Genomic DNA, 19,942 nt, shown 5'->3' on the forward strand with positions numbered 1-19,942 from the left:
AAGAGCAAAAAAAAAAAAAAAAGGTCCTCATTTCCAAAATTGTTGAGGGTTCCTAAAAATATTTTAGGGGGGGGGGGGGGGTCATCCGACACCTAGCAACCCTCGTCATCACCTATGTATTCACATACATATAAAAAAAACGCCACCCCATACCACGCCGGTCTTATGCAATTTTCTTTGCATGCATTCGTATTCGTACAATCATTGTACAACGATTGAGCTTTTAAATTCAAAGGAATTTGACAAAAACAAAGGCTACTTGCGCCAGCAGGAAGTACCTCACAGACGTAATTTCGAAGTGGGTACATTTTTCTCGCCCACTCAAATTCTCAAGGCTTTATTCTATGTAATAACCAACTAAAGGCTTGATTTTCCAGGCATTTTTAACACAAAAAACAACGAAATTCCGACATTTTTTTAAAAAAAACTTTCAACGGACCATAAATTAAGCAGAATACAGAATGCGATTTGAGAATTAAATTCGAGCGCATTTTATCGCAATAAATTTTAATTCGGAATGTCCAATGAGAAAGAATTATTGCTAAAAGAGTTGCAAACGAAAGCTTGATTAGAATGCGTGTTGTATATGTGCAGTTGCTTGTTGTCACAGTCACCATTTGAATTGATTAGTCACTTGCACAGCATGAATAAATTGGCGATTGGTGATCGCTTGATTAAATTCGCACGCGTCAAAATCACTATAACATTCGTATAGTATTGTCAGTGTCAAATGCATTGTGCAAATTTCATTCGCATTAACGCCATTTGAATTGATTCGTTTTGCCGATTAAATGCAACGATTCGATAACGGAATTGATATTCATGGTGTCAAAAAACGTGCACGAAAACAAAAAAAAATATATTTTTCATTCAACAATTAGTGTTGATGTGATGGAATTTTATTGTTGTCATCATCTGACACACCGAAAATTTAAATGTGCACAAACTATCGTGTTCTACTTCATTCCATTTCGATGCCATTATGACTTTTATTGCATCAATGAGCGTTGGACATTAAACGCATTTATTATTCGTATATATTTTTTGTTGTTGCTGTTGTTCGTACGTAGTTGGTGCTGCTGTTTTCTCCCTCTCTCCCTTTATCTCGCCTTGTTTGTGTCATTCGCATTCCATTCTAATTATTTTCCATTTGATTTACCAATAAATGTCAATAATTATAGCATCGGATGGCATCGGTGCATGCTAAAAATAGCCGGAATAATGAAACGTTGAAAGTTGGATGGATAATGACATTGTCTTATCGATGTCATTTTTCAAATTTGATTTGCGTATAGTTGAGCGTGAGCGAGAGCGCGAGCTCAACTAAAACACGTCAAACGGGGCGTTCGATATCTGGCTATGGCCGGGGTGCGTTGTGAAAATGATCGATTTGGCAAAATCGCTGATTTGAACATTGCAACATATTCGTTATTCGTTCTGCCAACATTCTTCTCTCCGTTTCTCTTAAAATCGCCAATTCGTTCGATTTTTGTCAGAACGAAAAAAAAAAATGTGTTGTTTTTTTTTTCTGCTGGCAACGCAACAAACGAAAATGACTGATAATTTATTCGTTTGACGATAATTTATGCTGACACATAAATCGATTGCATGTACGTTGAGATTGCGTTGATTGTTGCTGGTTGAATGTTAAAGCGTGCACAGCGATGAATATGCGCGAACGTTACATTAACAAGACAGACACTCGCTACATTTTGTCCCCATCTCTTACAAAAAGAAAACTCCATCCGCTCACACTCTTCGTCATCGTTATATGTGCCTGGCCCCACATGCCTTGTGCGATCCATCGAGGAGGCTATAGTTCACGGTGTCCGGATCGGCACAACAGAATGAGTGAGGGTGAGAACGATTGAGAAATGCAAACATAAAAATAAATTGGATGTCACACGTAGCGCGAAACGACGACGACGTGAAATTGAATCGTTTAAAAATGAGCATCGTAAAATTTATTTGGGCGAAAAACCAATGGAAAATACACACATACACTCACATAGTATGGTAGACGCGATACATTATTCAGGGATTTTGAGAGATGCGAGACGAGATGAATACTAGAAATCGATGGTGTGTTACGGTTTGTTTGCTTTGGTACGTGCGCGAGTGCGCCTTCATTACCATCATTTTTACGTTTCGTCTTGAATTGGTGGCTCAGAAAAAGAAAAAAAAACGAATCTCATCGTCGTTTGTTCGTTCACTCAAAAACTATACATTCCGAAACAATTTTGGATTTATCTCTTTTGTGCCGTCGTTCATTTTTATATTTTTATGCGATTATAGCAGCAACCGAATTGAAAAAAAGAGAAAAATAGAGAGCATGAATGAGATGCTCTGTCGTATTGGAATGAATGAATTGACATCGAAATGCTATGAAATTATCATAATTTAACTATTGGCAACCATGGCATAACTCTTCGCCAACGGCACTTTATTTTCATTGTCGAAAGAAAACCGAACGAAAATAATTGGGCCCAATCCCTATTGGACGGTTATTTTTGGACGTAAATACATCACCATCAACAATACTAAAGAATCCATTCCGAAAAATCGTTTTACATTTTCCCAGCCATAGATTTTAATTTAGAATTTATTAAATCTGATCGTTATTTTATTCAGATGTGAACGATTATGAGTGTAAAAATAAAAATATACGGTGTCATATAAGATACAGTGTGACCGCACGATTCCCTCTGTCGCTTCTTCTCACTTACTGTCGATTGGAATATACGAACGCGTCGGAACGAGAGTGAGTGGATGCAGCAACTGGATGAATGTATATATCGGAAATGAAGCGCCAAAACGGGAGTTATAGTCAAACGACCCTAATGTCAGTGCCAATTACATAATAAATCCATTAAACTTCACGAACCGAAATGGCATTTTTCGTCTGTGGAACATTCGTTCGGTCGTTTCGCGCGCATTTGGTGTCCATTATTTTCGGGTCGTTTAAAAGGTAAATCTTCGTCGATTACTAGTGATTTTGCAGGTCATTCTACGTTTTTTTTTTTGCTCCCTCACTCCTCGCTCTCATTCGTTCATCGTCACGCTTCTCGTGTTGGAATTCACGGCTATTGAATTTTTTCATGTATTATAAACATAAAAAATGCATGTTATCGACTTATCAACGTCCAAAATTATATGTACTCATCAGCAAATAATCGAATGGCAAATGGCCCACAGAAAATGAACGGTTGTTTTGCGGTTTATTATGATTTCAAATGTTTGCTCGTCCGAACTTTGATGCTCGCATTCAGAACTGTACAATGTGGACATATTGAAATTATTTGGCCAAACGATTATTTTGAATGCGTACAATTGCTGTATACATTTCCAATGAAAATGGCAGTGTTAAGCTTTAAACGATCACTGACAAATCCTTCAAGTAATCATAAATCGATTTTTATTATCAGTTAGCATTAGGCCTGCTACGAACCATTTGTGTTTGAACATCTATTTCAATGTTTTAACATGCGAAATGGCAAAAGAAAAAACAAAAAAAAAACATTTAATACACAAACATAGAGAAGAAACTATTTCGAACAGATGCAGAGTGAAAGGGGGTTAAAGAAAATGCCGAATAATGCTGAAATAAAAGCTCAAGTAAATAAAATCGTAAGAAAAATGAAAGTTATGCTTACACTCAATCCACTTAACATCGTTCTTCGATTGGTTGCAGTTTGTTCTTCTAATTGTTGGCACAACGTTTCGCCTCAATTTTTGAGTCAGCGCAATTGTTCTTTATCGTTTTACTTCGGCAACCGAATTGTCCGGATTTTTTTTGTTTGTTTTCTTTTCGCTTTTGATTCGTAAAGAATTTTGGAAAAATGTCTTTCTCACACTCACTTTCACGTGATTTTATGTAACGGGTTATTTGAGTTCACAAAATTTTGTTTTTTCTTTTATCGAGTTTATGTCTCATAGTATGTCTTTTTTTTGTTTTGAAGAAGAGCTTCGGATGTAAAAAGCAGCTTTTTGAATGTTTTCTGTTTGTCTCTTTTTATTCAAGCACTCCTAGGCATAATACCATCCGATTTAGTCGAATTTCTTATATTTGTGAAATATATTTCTATTTTTTCATCTCTCTTTTATTTCATGATTGTTGAATAAATTTTCGATTTTTCGCATAAATACTTCGAACTCATCGTCAAATCGCTTATCGTCGCTTAACATCGGGGACCAGAATATCAAGATCGATTTTTGTTTCGGTTTTTCGTGTTGTTGTTGTTTGCGATGGAAAAATCGTGTGTATGCGAAAATTGACAGATGAAACAAAAACACAACAATACTTCAGCAATAATAAAATGTATGCTGTTTTGAAGTTCAGCGACTGAATCGATGCTGAGATAGAGCGGAAGGGAGAAAAAAAATTGAGTCCGAATTACGTATGGAGTTGAACAAAATGCTGGAATAAGTATAAAATATACATTTGTGCAAAAAGCGCGCACATTATTGGGATTAATCGCAATAAATTTTTATTTCAAACAGCAGCACTGCTACACATTCGCCATCGTATCGCTTGTTCGCATTCTTATTTATTTATGTTTATTAGTTCAATATATGAATATTCGAACGGTCTTGTTCTGCAGCGCAGCGTTTCGAAGAATCAAATGTGTTGCCTTTCGTGGTTGTTTTTGTTTTACTTTTTCGTTCTCTCGCTTCGCCTTTTTCACTTACTTTGTGTCAGTTTGTTTGCAACTGTTTCCGTTCGGCGAATTTGCTTTATTTGATTTGGACTCTAATTAAATCGGATTTCAAGCACTACTAATTCGCTTTTACTGTGTGCGCTCAACGTCCACTTCAATTTTATACGCCGTTTTTTTTCCTTAGGCAATTTAAACTTTGGACCCAATTGATAATGTTGAATCGAAGAGAAAAAAATTCAAACAATTTATGCTGCCAGCTTAAATCACTTGGGTCGAATTTCAAACATGTATCAATCCGAATTGCACGGGCTTATAACTTGGTTCGTCCTCAACAAAGAATAGCTAGCTAAAGGCAACTGCTGTCTTTTCGTTGAAATATGTTGTGTATGCTGTGTATCCAGATGTGACGCACTCTCTCTCTATTTCTTGACCTTTTGCTTCAATCTTTTTGATTTAAAATCGAACAGTGGCCGATATTTTGTTGTTGTTGTTTCGGTTGTTCCAAACTAATGTGGGGGGTATTATTTTTGTTCTCCGTTCAGCTTCCGTAGTTGGACCGAAAATTTGTCAATTTCATCGATGAACAAAACCCGTCCCGAATCTATTTTCGTGTGTGTGTGTGTGTCTACGTTGTTGGTGATTTTTTTCCCTTTTTTACTTTTATTCGCTTTAATGTCTATTGTGAAAAGTACAATAAGATATATTTTTATCTCTTTTTGCTCGTTTAATGTGCTTGCCTCGAACTGGAGTGGTATGAAAGCGTCCAAAATATGTGCTTTGTATGTATGGAATGTGTTTTGTGTGCGTGTGTCTGTATTTTTGCAGTTAATAAAATTGCTACACATATATTAAGTTAATAATTGACATAAATATTGTGTGTATGTAATAGATAGAGACAGTGAGAGAATGAATGTGTGTTATAGTTATGTTGGCCTGATAGTATTGGTACATTCGATGCCATTCAGGCGTTTCGGTGTGCATACATCGATTATATTTTTGTTTTCCAAATGGGGAGATGGTTTGCCGTTTGCAACAGCGGTTAAATAAATTTATGGTTATGGGTTTTTATTGATAATGATGCAAAAATTGTGGAAATATTTTTCGTTTTTATATTTTTCTTATGGGCACCACATACACGCACACTCTCTTTCAAATGATTTATACGATTTATTACAATGGAAGCAGTTAACTCGAGGATTCGGGTTCGAGTTCACAATATTATAAACTGGGTTTACGTTATGTTTCAATTAGTATTTCGATTTTGGTTTTGATTAATATTTATCGTCTATCGTGATGGGACGCCACATATGATTTACATGCACTTCGTGAACGCAAAAATTATTTGCGGCCAAATGAAATCGGCTTTTGATTACAACATCGATATTCTGTTATATTTTCAAATTATTTGGTTGGTATTACACAATTTTTTTTTTATCATTTTCGTCAAAGTGAAATCAAGATGTGAAAAAAATGCACGATTGTCCAATCAGGTTGCTGATTAAAGTTACTATATAACGTATGCTTCGATTCGAAGCACCAAACTTAACTATTTTAGAAATTAATTATTTTAAATCAAATTCTTTATTTCGTCATCGAACAGAAGTGTTTGATTTTTTTTTTTCTTTTAATTTGGTGATGTATTTTTTTTTTTGTAAAGCCACAAACAAAAAAAAATGTTTTGATCAATATTAAATTTGAAATGAAAAACGAAAAAATTTTGCTAAATGATTTTTCTCAACAGTTTCAAAATTCTGAATGATATTCACTCACTTTCAATCAGAACACTCAAAAATTTTCAATTTTTCGCGCACACACAACAAAATGATGTCTACTCGTTTCCACGTGTCGCGCCCAACTGTAAATTTCGTAAAATTTTTACCGTTGATGCTGGTGTTAGAGATGCGAAAGCATTTGCTTGCTACCACATTTCCATCTCCATCGTATTCGATGGCACCACTACACACGCACTTCCGTCATCCAGACACCGTTGGAAGTATGCTTTGATATGTGCATATATTCATTTGGTTTCCAATATCCATTGGCGGAGTGGATGTGTAGAAAACTTTTGCCTGAGATGTACTTTTGAGATTCATGTTTGTGAGTGTGTGTGCACGAGTATTGGTGGTATCACGTTACTACGACTTCCATTGCACACATACCGAAGCACACTGGATGCGAGATGCTTGTAGTTGTGTACAGCATCTCCACATTTCATCGGCAATTCGTCCAAACATAATATTTCTACTTCTGCTGTTATAATTGCTTCGTTTCACGTCTCGCATCATAAAAAATTTATCCAATTTTTTCGTTAAGATTTTCTTCGGTAAAACTTTTCAACAATTCCAAATAAAATGATTGTATAAAAGGCGCGAGATACTCATACCGATATATGGAATGCTTCGAAGCTTTTGCAATGGAAAACACACGAAGAGATAGAATGTTTGCGAATGCGCATCGCTGATGAATCTCGCAACACAACAACAACAACAACAAAATGAAAGAAATGTAACATTGAACGATTTGTGTATATCACGCGCGCCAAAGACAATTCTACCCCAACAAATCGTTAAGCGAATGTCACAATCTTGATATTTACATCGGTGTGTGTGTGTGTGTGTGCCGCGTGTGTATGTATTAAATCATTGGTTGAGCTTTTCATCACATCTCATCGGCAGACTGGAAATTATGTTGGGCACGTATGTGAGCGTGCACTTGTATTGTGCGCTCATATAATACGCTATATATTATACAGTGCCTTTATACACCGATTTTCGTGTTTGTCATGTTATGCAACTCACGCGCGAAAAGCCGATATGATAAGTTTCCATCTCGTATGCTCACGCAAAGCGAAGGGGAAATTCTGTTATAAACCTGATTCTGACCGATAAAGCGAACGTATAACACAGCATTCATTCGGCTGGATTATCTGTTCACTGAACTGTTGTTGTTCATAGAAATCGAAGGAACCGAGAGAAAAAAGGAGTATGTGCTGATGGATGCTCAAATTGCATACACACTGCATATATGGGTGTAGATTTATCGACGAGCACATTCAACTCGTCGATGATGTGTTGTTACGTCAATCGATGCATTCAATCAAAAGTCAAATCACAAGCTCATTGAACAATTTTATAGAGCACATTTTTGCCTCTGCCTTTGATTTTTTACGATTTTTGATTTGCTATTTGGAATTTATTTCTCTCTTTTGATCATTGTTATTTCAATTACATCATTTCACAGAGAAATCGAAATCAAATAATTTCACAGTGACTAATATACATGAGAAATGAACAAAATGAATCCAGTTGAAAAGAGACATTCTGCGTGTATATTATACGCTCACACATTAGGTAGCCCGGCCATAAAATATGTTGCGAATAATAAAGCACTTTTTCCACGAAACGAACTTAAAATACTTTTTCAAGTGAGATTTAGTTGCTATTCGAATCTTTAGTTTAATACACATACAAAAAAAATTACCATGAAAACTACATGACATGCCATCTAATATTCGGAACTAGTTGACAATCCGTCTAAAATTGTATTTGTCCATCTAATTTTCATACAAAATATTGTTTTTGTTTATTCTTTTTTGTGCAGATTTTCTTCAAGTCATAAACGAAGAAATGGAGAAAAAAGAGAATGGGAAAAGATTGGAAACACACCGAATTTTCTTCAATCCAAAATTAATTGTATTTAGTAGACTTTAAAATATATGTAATTAATTGGAAATCTCTACATGAAATTGAACTTCTTTGTTTCCGTCTTAGTCAAGGGAGTGTTTAGGAATAAAGAGCTTGGCGTTCTCCTTCTCCCATTTTCTCCGTCTCTCATTCAAAGTGATGCCTTTGGTTGTTTTAATCATCTCAAGCGTCTAAAATATATATATGTTGAAAATGTATGATGCTACATCAATAAAATAGTAAGAGACTCATTCCATTAGAAGAAGGTAAAATTCCTTGCAATCATCCAAAATATTTCGTCTCGACATTGGTTGTGAGGCGGTTTGTTATGTAGTCGATTGAATGTTCTCATTTTAATCAGGTTGCTAAAACAATATGGTTCATCTAAATCACGTACAGTACATCACAGCCTACCTAGGTACCTCCGTCCAATTCATCTATTAATTTCATCAAGGTGTAATTTTATTACAGTCTCATTGCGATCGTATGTTTTTGCCATCGTGTTGATTTTTATTTCCTCTTTTCATTCCCATTCTCTCGTCGTTTTGTTTATGTTTGTGTCTGTATATCGCATAAAGTAAGCAATGAAAGTGACACACGTGCGTAAATAATTCTAGAGATGCGCTTAATATTTGCCAAAAGTAGATTTATGTGTGCTACCCAGTCTCACTTTATTTATATGTATTGCGATGGATGATGGAGATCGGTGCGGTTGGTTTTTATTGATTGTTAGTCCATTGTCAGATACTTGACAACATATAAGCGCTTCATCTATTTCTGTATGATTCTCTCGACCCCTCTCAATTCATTCGAAGCGAATTTATATTGCATTGCCGATATGGTATCGACTTGAAATAGAAAACAGAAGTAAAACTTGTTACTCTCATTACAGTTGCGGTTAGTCGCGATAATATTATACACATACACACAAACACATGAAGTCAATTTCAACATTCGAAGCTAAACGAACCAATTAACCTACTTTTAGTGAATGTGCACAATGCTTTTTGCACTCTGACACATCGTTGTGATTCAACACAAAAATGAGATTGAAATCATTGAATAAACATTGGCAAAGTCATCAAATGGCAAATAAAAATAAAAGCATAGGTATCGACATCGACATCACAATGCCATTCAAGACGACGCAATATAAACACAAACACACAATTTGTTTGAACGGAGCCATTTTTTTCCTGCTGATTCTTCGAAGTTCAGCATCGATAAAATATGAGTGTTGAAATCGAAAGTCAAAGTCGAAAGCACACCAAGCACAGCAACAGAACCACCAAAGGAAAAAGTGAGAACAGTAGTATGAGTGAGAGTGCAAAGCAAATGAAATAAAATACAAAAACAATCAAGAAAATTGTCGGTAAAGATACAGTCGCTCGTTCATCTGTTTGATCGCGTTTAGGCGACAAACAAAAGAGCGCATCAACTGGCAATCGAGAAAATAATATCTGCCATCAATTGACGTGACATATAAACTTTGTACAATATATACACAAGACCATACACGGTGTATCGTCGTATTCGTTATTCGAATGCGAACGAGCATCGGTGAGCGTGATTTTATTTATGCGTTCATTTCAAATGCCAAACAAAACGAGTTGTTTTTCGCTTCATTATGAAAATACGTGAAAAAAAAATATTATGTCTACACAAAGAGACAATTTACTGAGTCTCGTTTTTCGTTTTATTTTTATTTTCTTTCATGTATGTGTGCGTGTGTGCACACTATATCAGGGCAGGGTAGCACATGCATTTTACACCAAATGAATCCAATTGACAGCAGCACAAATTTATGTTATCGTTTATATTTTATTTGCAACCGAATTCGTTATGTGTGACGCTCATGTGTGTGTAATATGTATTTGCACGCTACCATTTTATTATTGTTTCCTTCGCAACCGAACGAGAAACCAGCATGTCATTGCTGTTGTATTTAATTGATTCAGGTAGAATAGCATAAGGTTAGTCGAACTGGAATCATTTATTTATTGATTAGCTTGTACCGTATGGCGTTGTCACGATCCCTTCGACCTTCTTCGAAAAAGAACCTAATCAACCTTCACAAAAGTATAATCAAACACATAATGAGAACCGCTTCTTTTCTTTGTCCGCACGGTGGACATAGAAAAATATTCCATTAATTCATATTCCACCGGACTCTGAAATAGAAGGTCACCAAAACATATTTTAATATATTCTTTGGAATTGATAATACAGGTAAGTTTTTTTTTTCAATTTTATTTCAGCAAATGCATTTGCTTCACATGAAGTCATTTTGAAGAATTCAAGTATCTTTCGTAAAAAGTAGAAAATCCATGATATTCGTCGCATTTGACAGTTTCATTTAATATTTGGGCCGTTCATCATTTGTTGAGTGATACTTGAACGCTCAATAGCTTGTGAATTTCAAATTGAAAATGGCAAATAATCATGGATTTTAATCTATTGGAGTGTTGATCATTTGATTTAAAATGATAATAACAAATTGAAAGTGATTTTGTGCGAAAAATAAACGAAACTTGACATTTTTTCTTGAAAAGTCTTCTTCTCTTGAGAATATTCGATTTAAATCGATATAAACAAGATTTTTGCTAGTCTATCTCCCGAAAATTAAATGCAATGAATGTCCGTATACATTCAAATGCTGTTTTGCATTAAAAAAATCAAATCGTTTTGTTCGATTCCATTGTCATGTGTCACGAAATGTTTGTATTTGAAAAAAAGAGAAAAAATGTGCTATTTGGAAAATTCAAATATTTGCAAAGATGTTGAGGGGAATGTCGTTCGTGAAATTGATTTGAACGTTTCTATTATTGTATTCGGGAGTCTTTTTTTGTGAGAGTGTTGGTCTTGAATTTATCGTAAATTATACATGCATCGTTACATCTATGTACTCAACGGATAAACATTAATTTTATGTGCTTATTCTTAAGTACATTCAAAATAAAAGATTATGATTAGCGTTTTGTGTGTTAACGAAGAGATTTGTTTGATTTTACGTCCCTCATAAAATGAACGAATAGCATTGTAAATGTGTATTTGCCCAAAATTCATCACCATGTCAATTTCATTAGATTTTCCCATAAAAATGTTTTCTCCTGTTAATTGCGAAAAAAGCGGAAAAAATGGGTCTGTTTGTTGTTAAAATATATGTATTGTTTGCCGTGTGTGACACATTTTCTTTTCATAAATCGATTGTGCTTTTATGCAGAGCATTTATCTGCTATTATATGGTAAAGCGACCCAAACCAAAACGTACAGAAAGTGTATGCCGCTCATATATGGCTGAATCAATCAAAAACGTTTCCACTAAACACAAAATTCGTTGCTAAAATATGCATGTTTTTATAAATAATTTCCAATGTAAACGCAAACGTGAGAGTATGTTTGCGACATATATTTTCCACATTTACCGTTTGAGCGTCAATTCGGCGAGGAAAAAGGGAAACACCTCTGACACAAACACGAATGAAGTGTGGCGATCAAGTGCTGCCAGTACGAAATGTGTGCGAAATATTTAATGAGAGGCACAAAGGGTGAAAAAAAAAAAACGAATCAATTCTCAATGGAATTGAACATGAAAACCGCATATCAAAAATGCATCCGATTTTTCGTCACATGAGAAAATTACGGCAAATCTACCACAAGGGACTTCAACAACGGTATCGAATAGTTTAGCGTGAAATATTCATCGAATATGTTTATCTAAAAGAATGCATTTTGCTCTTTGAATTTGCGGAGCATGTTTTTTCACAATCAAAATCAAAATCTGCTTACTTTCGGTCTCAGTGTGTCAACGTGTACGATGTGAATTTTTGCAATTGCCATTCATGGAATATTCATTGCTCCACTCTTTGATTCGATATGGTCACAACGATTATGTGAACATTGCTCGTCGAGCCATTGCGGTTTTTGCATAAAACATTTGGCGACATAGATGAAAATAAAAACCACCAGCTTCAAGTAACAAAACTCTTGAAATGACTCGAATAATAATAATATGAAGGCAATTTTATAGGCAATAAAAATTCGATTCTTTCAACTGTGTTACGTGTTTCACACTATCTCTCTGGCACTCCATTTGATGGAAAATTCTCTTAACTCGCAAATTGAAATGTTAAACGGTTATGGATAACAAGAAAATGGCTACATTGAATTCAATGTATGGCAAACAGTGATTTTATGAATAGAATCATGTCGACGCAACATTGAATAGGTTGTCGTCAATTCATGCCGTAAATGCCCACAAAATATCTTCGAATGAAAACAACATATTATAATAAAGAGGACGCACACACACACACCGAACGTGTCACGGTTTACTTGTTGCTTTGCCTATTCAAGCCAATCGATTATTCATTCGGCAAATGCGATTCGCAATCACTTACGTCGCACTTCGCACATTCTCATCATATCAATTAGGCGGATCGATAGCGAGAAAAGCGAGCATTCAATTCAGCAGACGAATGTGAGAAAATGTGAGCTTGCACGATTGAAAATCGGATTGGTTGCCAAATTAAATAGATCCTTTATTCATTGTTAATAATCACCAAGCAAATTGCAAGAAAGGAGTCTCAGGCATTTTTTGTTTGCTACAGAATAAATGAGTAACCAATGAATTGAGCTGGTAACATAATATTTTCGACAAATATTTCTCATGCCATTCCGATACTCCGAATCAATTTTGTTGCTATGGGATACATACCTCTGATAGAAGGGGATTGACGTCATTTTATGGAATCCATTGTGTGAATAAGCAAATAGTTGTCTATTTTATTAGACCAATTTTCGAAGCGACACGCATTTTTGCACGTTCGCATTGATGGACGCGGTATGAACAGGGTTAAATCTCTGGCATTGTTTGCATTTTTTATTTAAACAAATTTGTTGCAATTGTTGGTGTTTACTTCTTTCTATGAGGGGAGCGGACGGTGTGAAATGTAAGGAAATAAACAAGCAGTAAATATGGCATCCCTTTTTTTCAATTGTGGGTTGATGAACATTTTCAGCAAAGCAAGGTTTTTGAGCAAAGTTGAAAAATGTCTTAAAATCTTTGACACTACTACTAACTTCATTTTAATCACCATAAGCCATTCTTGCTTTCAACGGATGATTATAACCTGTGAATTCACGATTATTCATTAGGAAAAGAAGTGAACAATCGAACACATTGTTCCACATGGACGTACAGTAGATATAACGTCGAGTGTTGTTTGTGTGTGGAACAGTGTGAGTTTACATGGAAACAGCGCCATCACACAAGAGTGCCAACAGTCCAACACACACAAAAAAAATGATGATTGACAATGATTTTGATTTGACAATATCTGCCATACAGTATAAATGGCGCAGATTTTCTTCTAAATAATTGCAAACAACTATATTATCGTCGAATATAAATATTATTAAACAGTGAAAAGGTGAAAATCCGTGAAAACGGATCGTCGGGGTAAGTAAATATTAATTTAACCTCAAAGTCATGCCAAATCAGGCAAATATTTTGTGGTTTTCTTCTTTTACCAATTCATCGAAATTAATAACGTCCATATTTATTACTTTAATCAAATGATCATGAGAGTGTAAATGTGTTCGTAAGAATAAATATGGCAATACAAAAACGGAATCTGAAAACGGAATCTAATTTTTTTTTTGTATGGAGTTGTACTATGTTAAAACAAAAATTATGTAACGTTCTTCAGATTCCGTTTTTGTATTCCCATATTTATGCTTACGGACACAAATGTTTGTCTGTTTCGAAATGCAATTAATCTTTCAAATTTTAATCTATTTTTTATTCGTATTCTACCTCCAGCCAATTAAAACCATCTTTTCTTCTGCCGGAAAAAATAACGATTTGCTGTTGTTCATGCTTTTCGAAGATATCAAATACGTACAGTAATTGCATTCTTACTTCCAAACTTTATAGCCATGATAATCATCGATATGCCATTTTTGATCTTCTTGATTGTTTCCTTGCAGTTTATCTATATGTTGGGTTGGGCGCTGCTGACTGCCACCCTCCCCCCAAGAGCCCTTTACATTTGTTTCGTTGTTCATTGTTTTTTTTGGTTCCTGTTTTTAACAAAAAAGATGTTGATTTCTGTTATGAAGAAATCTTGTTTAAAGAGCTAGAAAACTTTGAACAACATCATTTATCCGAAGAAGAAAACTATGATCTTGACTATATTCACGTCGAAATTTGGGTTAAAATTAATGTTGTGGCAACATTATTGACCAGTTCAAGTTACAACATACAGGCACAAATTGACGTTGCATTTGGCAAAGGTCAAGTCGTTGAGTTTCTGCTGAATCCAACTTTAAGGCCCGTGCAAGTGTATTTGAGCGAATATCATTTAATTGATGACTAATGCGATAACAGTTTCAGCGACGAACAATTTGCCAACAACACTTTGAACAATTTACCTCAAACTCAGCAAAAATCTCGAACTTTTCCTGGTTTACAGGCTACACAAGTTCAACACACTGGTATGTAACAAACGTTTCTCGGCGTCACATCATATCCAAAATGAAGCAAGTGACATCACGAATACACATGATCATCAGATTTTAAACCCGGATCCTGCAAAAATCAATTCTCCATTGGCGACTGAAAATATTCGTCTTACCAGTAAGTGAATGGATTTTATATGTTGGTTGTCTTAAACCCGGTAATATGATGACTATTGTCCGTTCCCAAATCTACGACAACGCCATCTCTTGTTCCCCATCTGTTGCGAATCTTTTAACCAACCAATATTGATTGGTTCAAATTAAATAGTTTAATATAAATTCAAAAAGGGTTCAAGTCTAATCCCGACTATTTGAAAAATCCTCAGGTAAAATATTAAAACAAAACTTGAAACAACTTTTTTGAATTCATTTTTTTAATTGTCGTCGATTTCATGGAGTAAACATATAGAAACAATATACATCACACTTTATAACAGAAGAACGAAACATGCTGTGTATGAAAATACTAATACATGTGCGCATGCTCAGCTTCGTTTCTGTGATGACCACTTTAAGCGTACATGTGATGCTTGTGTATGTATTGTTTCTTTAATCTCTACAGTGTACTTTACTGTCAATTTCGCTCCTTTAAATCGATGGCAATTTATATTAAAATGAATTTTTTATCAACAAATGATTTTAAATATGGTTTCAATGATTTAAATGAGGATTTTTTTCAAAAAATGTGGGATTAAAATTAAATTCTTTTATTTTATTTTAAATTCAAAAGTCACAGAAATAGCTACTGCAGTGTAACCAAAGATGGCGTTTTCGGTTAAGATGCCAGTGACGTTTACATATAAATATGTCAACGCAATCCCCGGTTAGGTTGTCTTATTGAAATGTTCAATTATAGGCAAAGTTGCACGTAGCAACGACAATCGCGGTGCTCAAACTGCATCAGATATCCATTTGACTTCGGTGATTGATGATACCGGTAAGCGAATGAATTTTATATGATGATAGTTTTATTGAAATGTTCAATTATAGGCCATGATGCGAGTGACAACTCAATTTATCCGAAGTCTCAACCGTTTTTGGGATAAATTTTAGTATGCATTTTTTCCGCTCAAATGCCAAAGTGATATATGTTAAGCACTTAAATATTTGAGCGGAAAAAATCTTGTTGAGACTTCGGAGAAATTGAGTTTTATGTCAATTTTTGTTCATATTGAGGTTAGTTGACATTTGTGTGTAGTGTGACACATTACTAAAATATCAACTTTTTTCTAATGCTGTTTATGTGTAGGCAACACAAATCCTCAAAATGGCGTGACCGCTACAGAAATTGCTGAAGGATATAGTTCAACGCAACAGTACCTTGGTCTACTATTTACTCTCGTTGACGAATATTATATCATTTTTCAGATTGAAAAAAAAAATTGAAAATCATATTGCGTACCTTTGTGTATTTATTCAACGGCATATTTTGTGTTTAAGCATTGACTACCGAGTATTGAGGTGGAAGTAAAATATTTTCCTTATTTGATTTTGCAATTTTGCAACTTTTTTTTTGGGGGGAGTTCCAATAAAATTCATATATCACGTAATCTACGTGACAAGAAAGTATCGAGATTTTTTTTTTTGTGTTGGTCGTCAAGACTCAATTATTTCTTCGAAAATGTTAGACAAAGAAGAAAAACACAGCGTACAAAATCAACGGTAGCCAAGGTAGCGTGCACAAGAAATTGGATGGCATTGTTATTATGATGTGAATAATACAGTACGGCGAAAAAGCCAAGGCTAATGCAAGATTCAGAAAACCGCAATAAGTTGTAATGACTATGAATATGGCTATAGAGTTGAGCGTAAGTTGGGTAACATAGCAAATGCTATCCATGCAATATAAATAAGCCAAAGTAATGTTGGTTGTATGCGAGTCGTAAGTCAAGTGCTTTGCTAAATGCTTAGAGATTTTTGTTGCCATTGTACTCTTCCGTGAGTGCCATTTACTCATTGTCGCATAATGACCCCAGACGAAATACGGTGATTTGTTCATTAGAAGCGTGCAATATGAACTATGTGACACCTTCATTCTCTTTCTAAAGCTCACTCTCTCTTCCACTCGTTAAATGTATTGGATAACAATTGCATGATTTTCTGGCGCATATAGTTTTTTGTTTGTTTGTTTGAATAAAATACTGTTTTAAGAGTTTTTGCGTCGAGAATCATATTGAATAGAATTGGATGGCATTTTTAACCATTTTCTCGCACATTCAAGAAATAATAACTTTTTAATGGTAACAAATTCAGAAGCCCATTATTTTCTCTCATCTGAAGTTTAAGCATCTGGTTTTCGGTGTGAGAAGCAAGAAGAAATCAATTAAACGCTGAGTTTTTGCCTCTTGCTGTTGCTGTTAAAACGCCAGCTAAAACACATACATAATTCGCAATTTATGATGCAAACAAACACCTCAGACGCGCCTGTCTGTACGCGCACTTTTTCCTCTTATTAAATTTATTTCTGTTATTATTTATTTAGTTCGGTGGCGGACGAATGGGTGTCGAAGCGAAAAATACATACACTCACAACCGTGAAAATAAACAAATATTCGTGTGCTTTGGTGTAAAATACTCAGCGATGAGTGAGCGTGAATGGGGTGACTGGGTGTGAGTATGTATTAGTTTTATGGTTGCAACAGCACAGCCAGCTATAGCAATGGCAGGCCCCATTTGATATGGTCACCACGAATCTAATTTAGTATCGAACTTGTTTATAAATATACGTGATGCGAATAAATTGAAAGGAAGAGGGTCAATACTGCAATGCAAAATACCACAAGAGAAAAAGAGAGAGAGAGAGCGTGCGTGTGTTTGTGAACATGTTTTGTGCATGATATACCTTCAAAAACTGAAGCTGAAACGACGATGAGGCATTAAAATGAGAATAACAACATGAATGATGGAAACAATGAACGGAAATCGTATTGAACCTGTACTTCGATTATTTATTTATTTTTTTCTTTTTTTTTCGTCTTCTTTCGCAATTCTTTGTTGTTTCTTTCAAGATGCTGCGCGTGATATGCGGTGCCATGGCATATCGATGTCGAAAACCTGCCAAGTTAATCAATTTCAAACTTATTTCTTTCACTCTCTTCCGACAATGGAACGCTCGCATCCATTTCGATACATTTTGACGCAACCAACTCAAGTATGGATCCATTTTTCTCGCCATTCACCATATATATATATTATTATTATTATGAATGATTGATTGTATCGCATACAACCATTTTTTGGCAGTTCTTACAGATTCGAGGCGGTCATTCCGCGATCGATAATGTTCTCTTTTCTATAGAAAACGTATTGTTTACATGGAATAATTCTTGAAATCTCATTTAAAATTGATAAAAACGGACGCCAAACAATAGAGATAGTTGAACAAATGAAACAAACACTTCTGAACTGTACTCACATAAATTTTGCAAGCATTAAATACGTATGAGTGTTGGAATAAATGTGATCTCCTATTTTACCCACAAACATTGTACAGTGTACATTTAAATCTTTGACCTTCCTCAAATACAACAAGATTTTTTCGTCGAAATAATTTGCCGGCGATTTAAAAGTCATGCCAAAAAGCAAAAAATGGTATCCTTTATTAACCTAAACCAACTTCGGTCCATGTGTGACACCAAAATACCGAAAAATTTATGCGATCCTATTGTCATTTTGAGTTCGCGTTTGACAAAAAAAATGAAATCCTCATTAACTGCAACAACTGGAACAACACAACCGTTCAAAACAATCTTCTGTCAAAACATTTGGGGGCAACGTGCGTCTCGGTTTTACATTCTCTTCATATAAATTAATTTGGCAGACAACTTTTGTCGCCGCATTTTCGACAAATTAGGCATAAACGTTATCATTTTTATTGTATTCGTTCTCCTGTTCCATTATGACTTTTGTGTCATATCTCATTTACTTCGTACGGTGCGGCACATTTGAATTTTCATTTTTGTTGACAAATGTTCTTTGAGACCGATTTCAAAAACTTTTTGGGCCTTCATTCTCTCTCTCCGGAGCTTAATTTGATTTAAATTGAGGTTTAATGGCTGCAAAACAAAACCATGTCTACATATACTTCATTTGTCTACTCCATTTCAAAGTGGCTTTCATTTCAATTGTCTTTAGTTTCGAATACAAAGACTTTTAATGCTTCTCAATTAATTTGATCGTCTGAGCGATTATTGTTGATTTGAGTTTGGAAGCTTTTTCGAACATTTCAATTTCAAATGACATTGTTACATGTATAATTCAATTTTGGACTTTTGTTAATGGAACAGATACATTGGAACGGCCAAATCACTTTCTCTGTCTCTCGTAACAATTCAAAATTAATCGGAATGTTTTGTTCTACTAGTTTTTTTCTCACCAAGGTTGATTGTTTTTACATACCAAATTGAAACACAATACATCTAGCAAAACCTTTTTGATTGAATGATTGATTTTGGCCGCAAAAAAGTAACAAACTTAAACGATTGATGTGTTATATTGATGATCTCAATCAAAATCGAATGAGGATGCTTTGATTACTACGTGTAAAAAATCGATAGCTATTTTGAGTGATTTCCTGATTCACACTCGCTTGCGATACATCGCTGTCGATGGTGATTTAGATGTCTCGAAACCAAGCACAAGCACTTTTTTTACTTTAAATAAAATGCGGCGATAAAAATGATGGTTCATCCATAGTTACAAACATTTACACAGTGTCGTGCTAGTAATCGCTTGTCATTGTGCAGCACGCTGAATTTTATAGCATCATTTTTTATTATTACATATATTTTCTTCTCCAATCGTTTGTAAGTACACTAGAATAGTTCCCCTCTATCAACACGTGACTTACGTATTTCGATAGAAATACTGTATACCACAGTTACTCAACCCAAATATTTTCATGGTAAAGTCGATTGAAACAGATCTTTTTGTTTGGAAGACGTATACAAAATTCGAGAAATTTTCCACTTTTACAAGAAATTGAAGTGTTTGCGATTTGAACATTGGAAATTTTCGCTATTTTATACCCCTATTAATAATGAACTGGCGACAATTTTGTAATTGATCTACTTTGTTTGG

The 19,942-nt window shown here is 34.9% G+C and overlaps 1 protein-coding gene across 1 annotated transcript in view; it reads left to right on the forward strand.

The window, feature by feature from the left end:
• Positions 1 to 16,249, forward strand: part of LOC116343751 (DExH-box ATP-dependent RNA helicase DExH2-like) — an 18,530-nt gene extending 2,281 nt beyond the window's left edge. The window contains exons 4-8 of the mRNA XM_031771967.1: positions 14,333 to 14,348; positions 14,444 to 14,675; positions 14,818 to 14,981; positions 15,720 to 15,800; positions 16,113 to 16,249. Of these exons, the coding sequence (XP_031627827.1) occupies positions 14,333 to 14,348; positions 14,444 to 14,675; positions 14,818 to 14,981; positions 15,720 to 15,800; positions 16,113 to 16,249 (630 nt within the window). The remainder of the gene's footprint in view (positions 1 to 14,332; positions 14,349 to 14,443; positions 14,676 to 14,817; positions 14,982 to 15,719; positions 15,801 to 16,112) is intronic.
• Positions 16,250 to 19,942: the final 3,693 nt, after the last annotated feature.

This window comes from Contarinia nasturtii, unplaced genomic scaffold (genome assembly GCF_009176525.2).
Source record: "Contarinia nasturtii isolate CC-2019 unplaced genomic scaffold, AAFC_CNas_1.1 Cnas_scaffold_1037, whole genome shotgun sequence".
Classification (NCBI taxonomy): Eukaryota; Metazoa; Arthropoda; class Insecta; order Diptera; family Cecidomyiidae; genus Contarinia; species Contarinia nasturtii.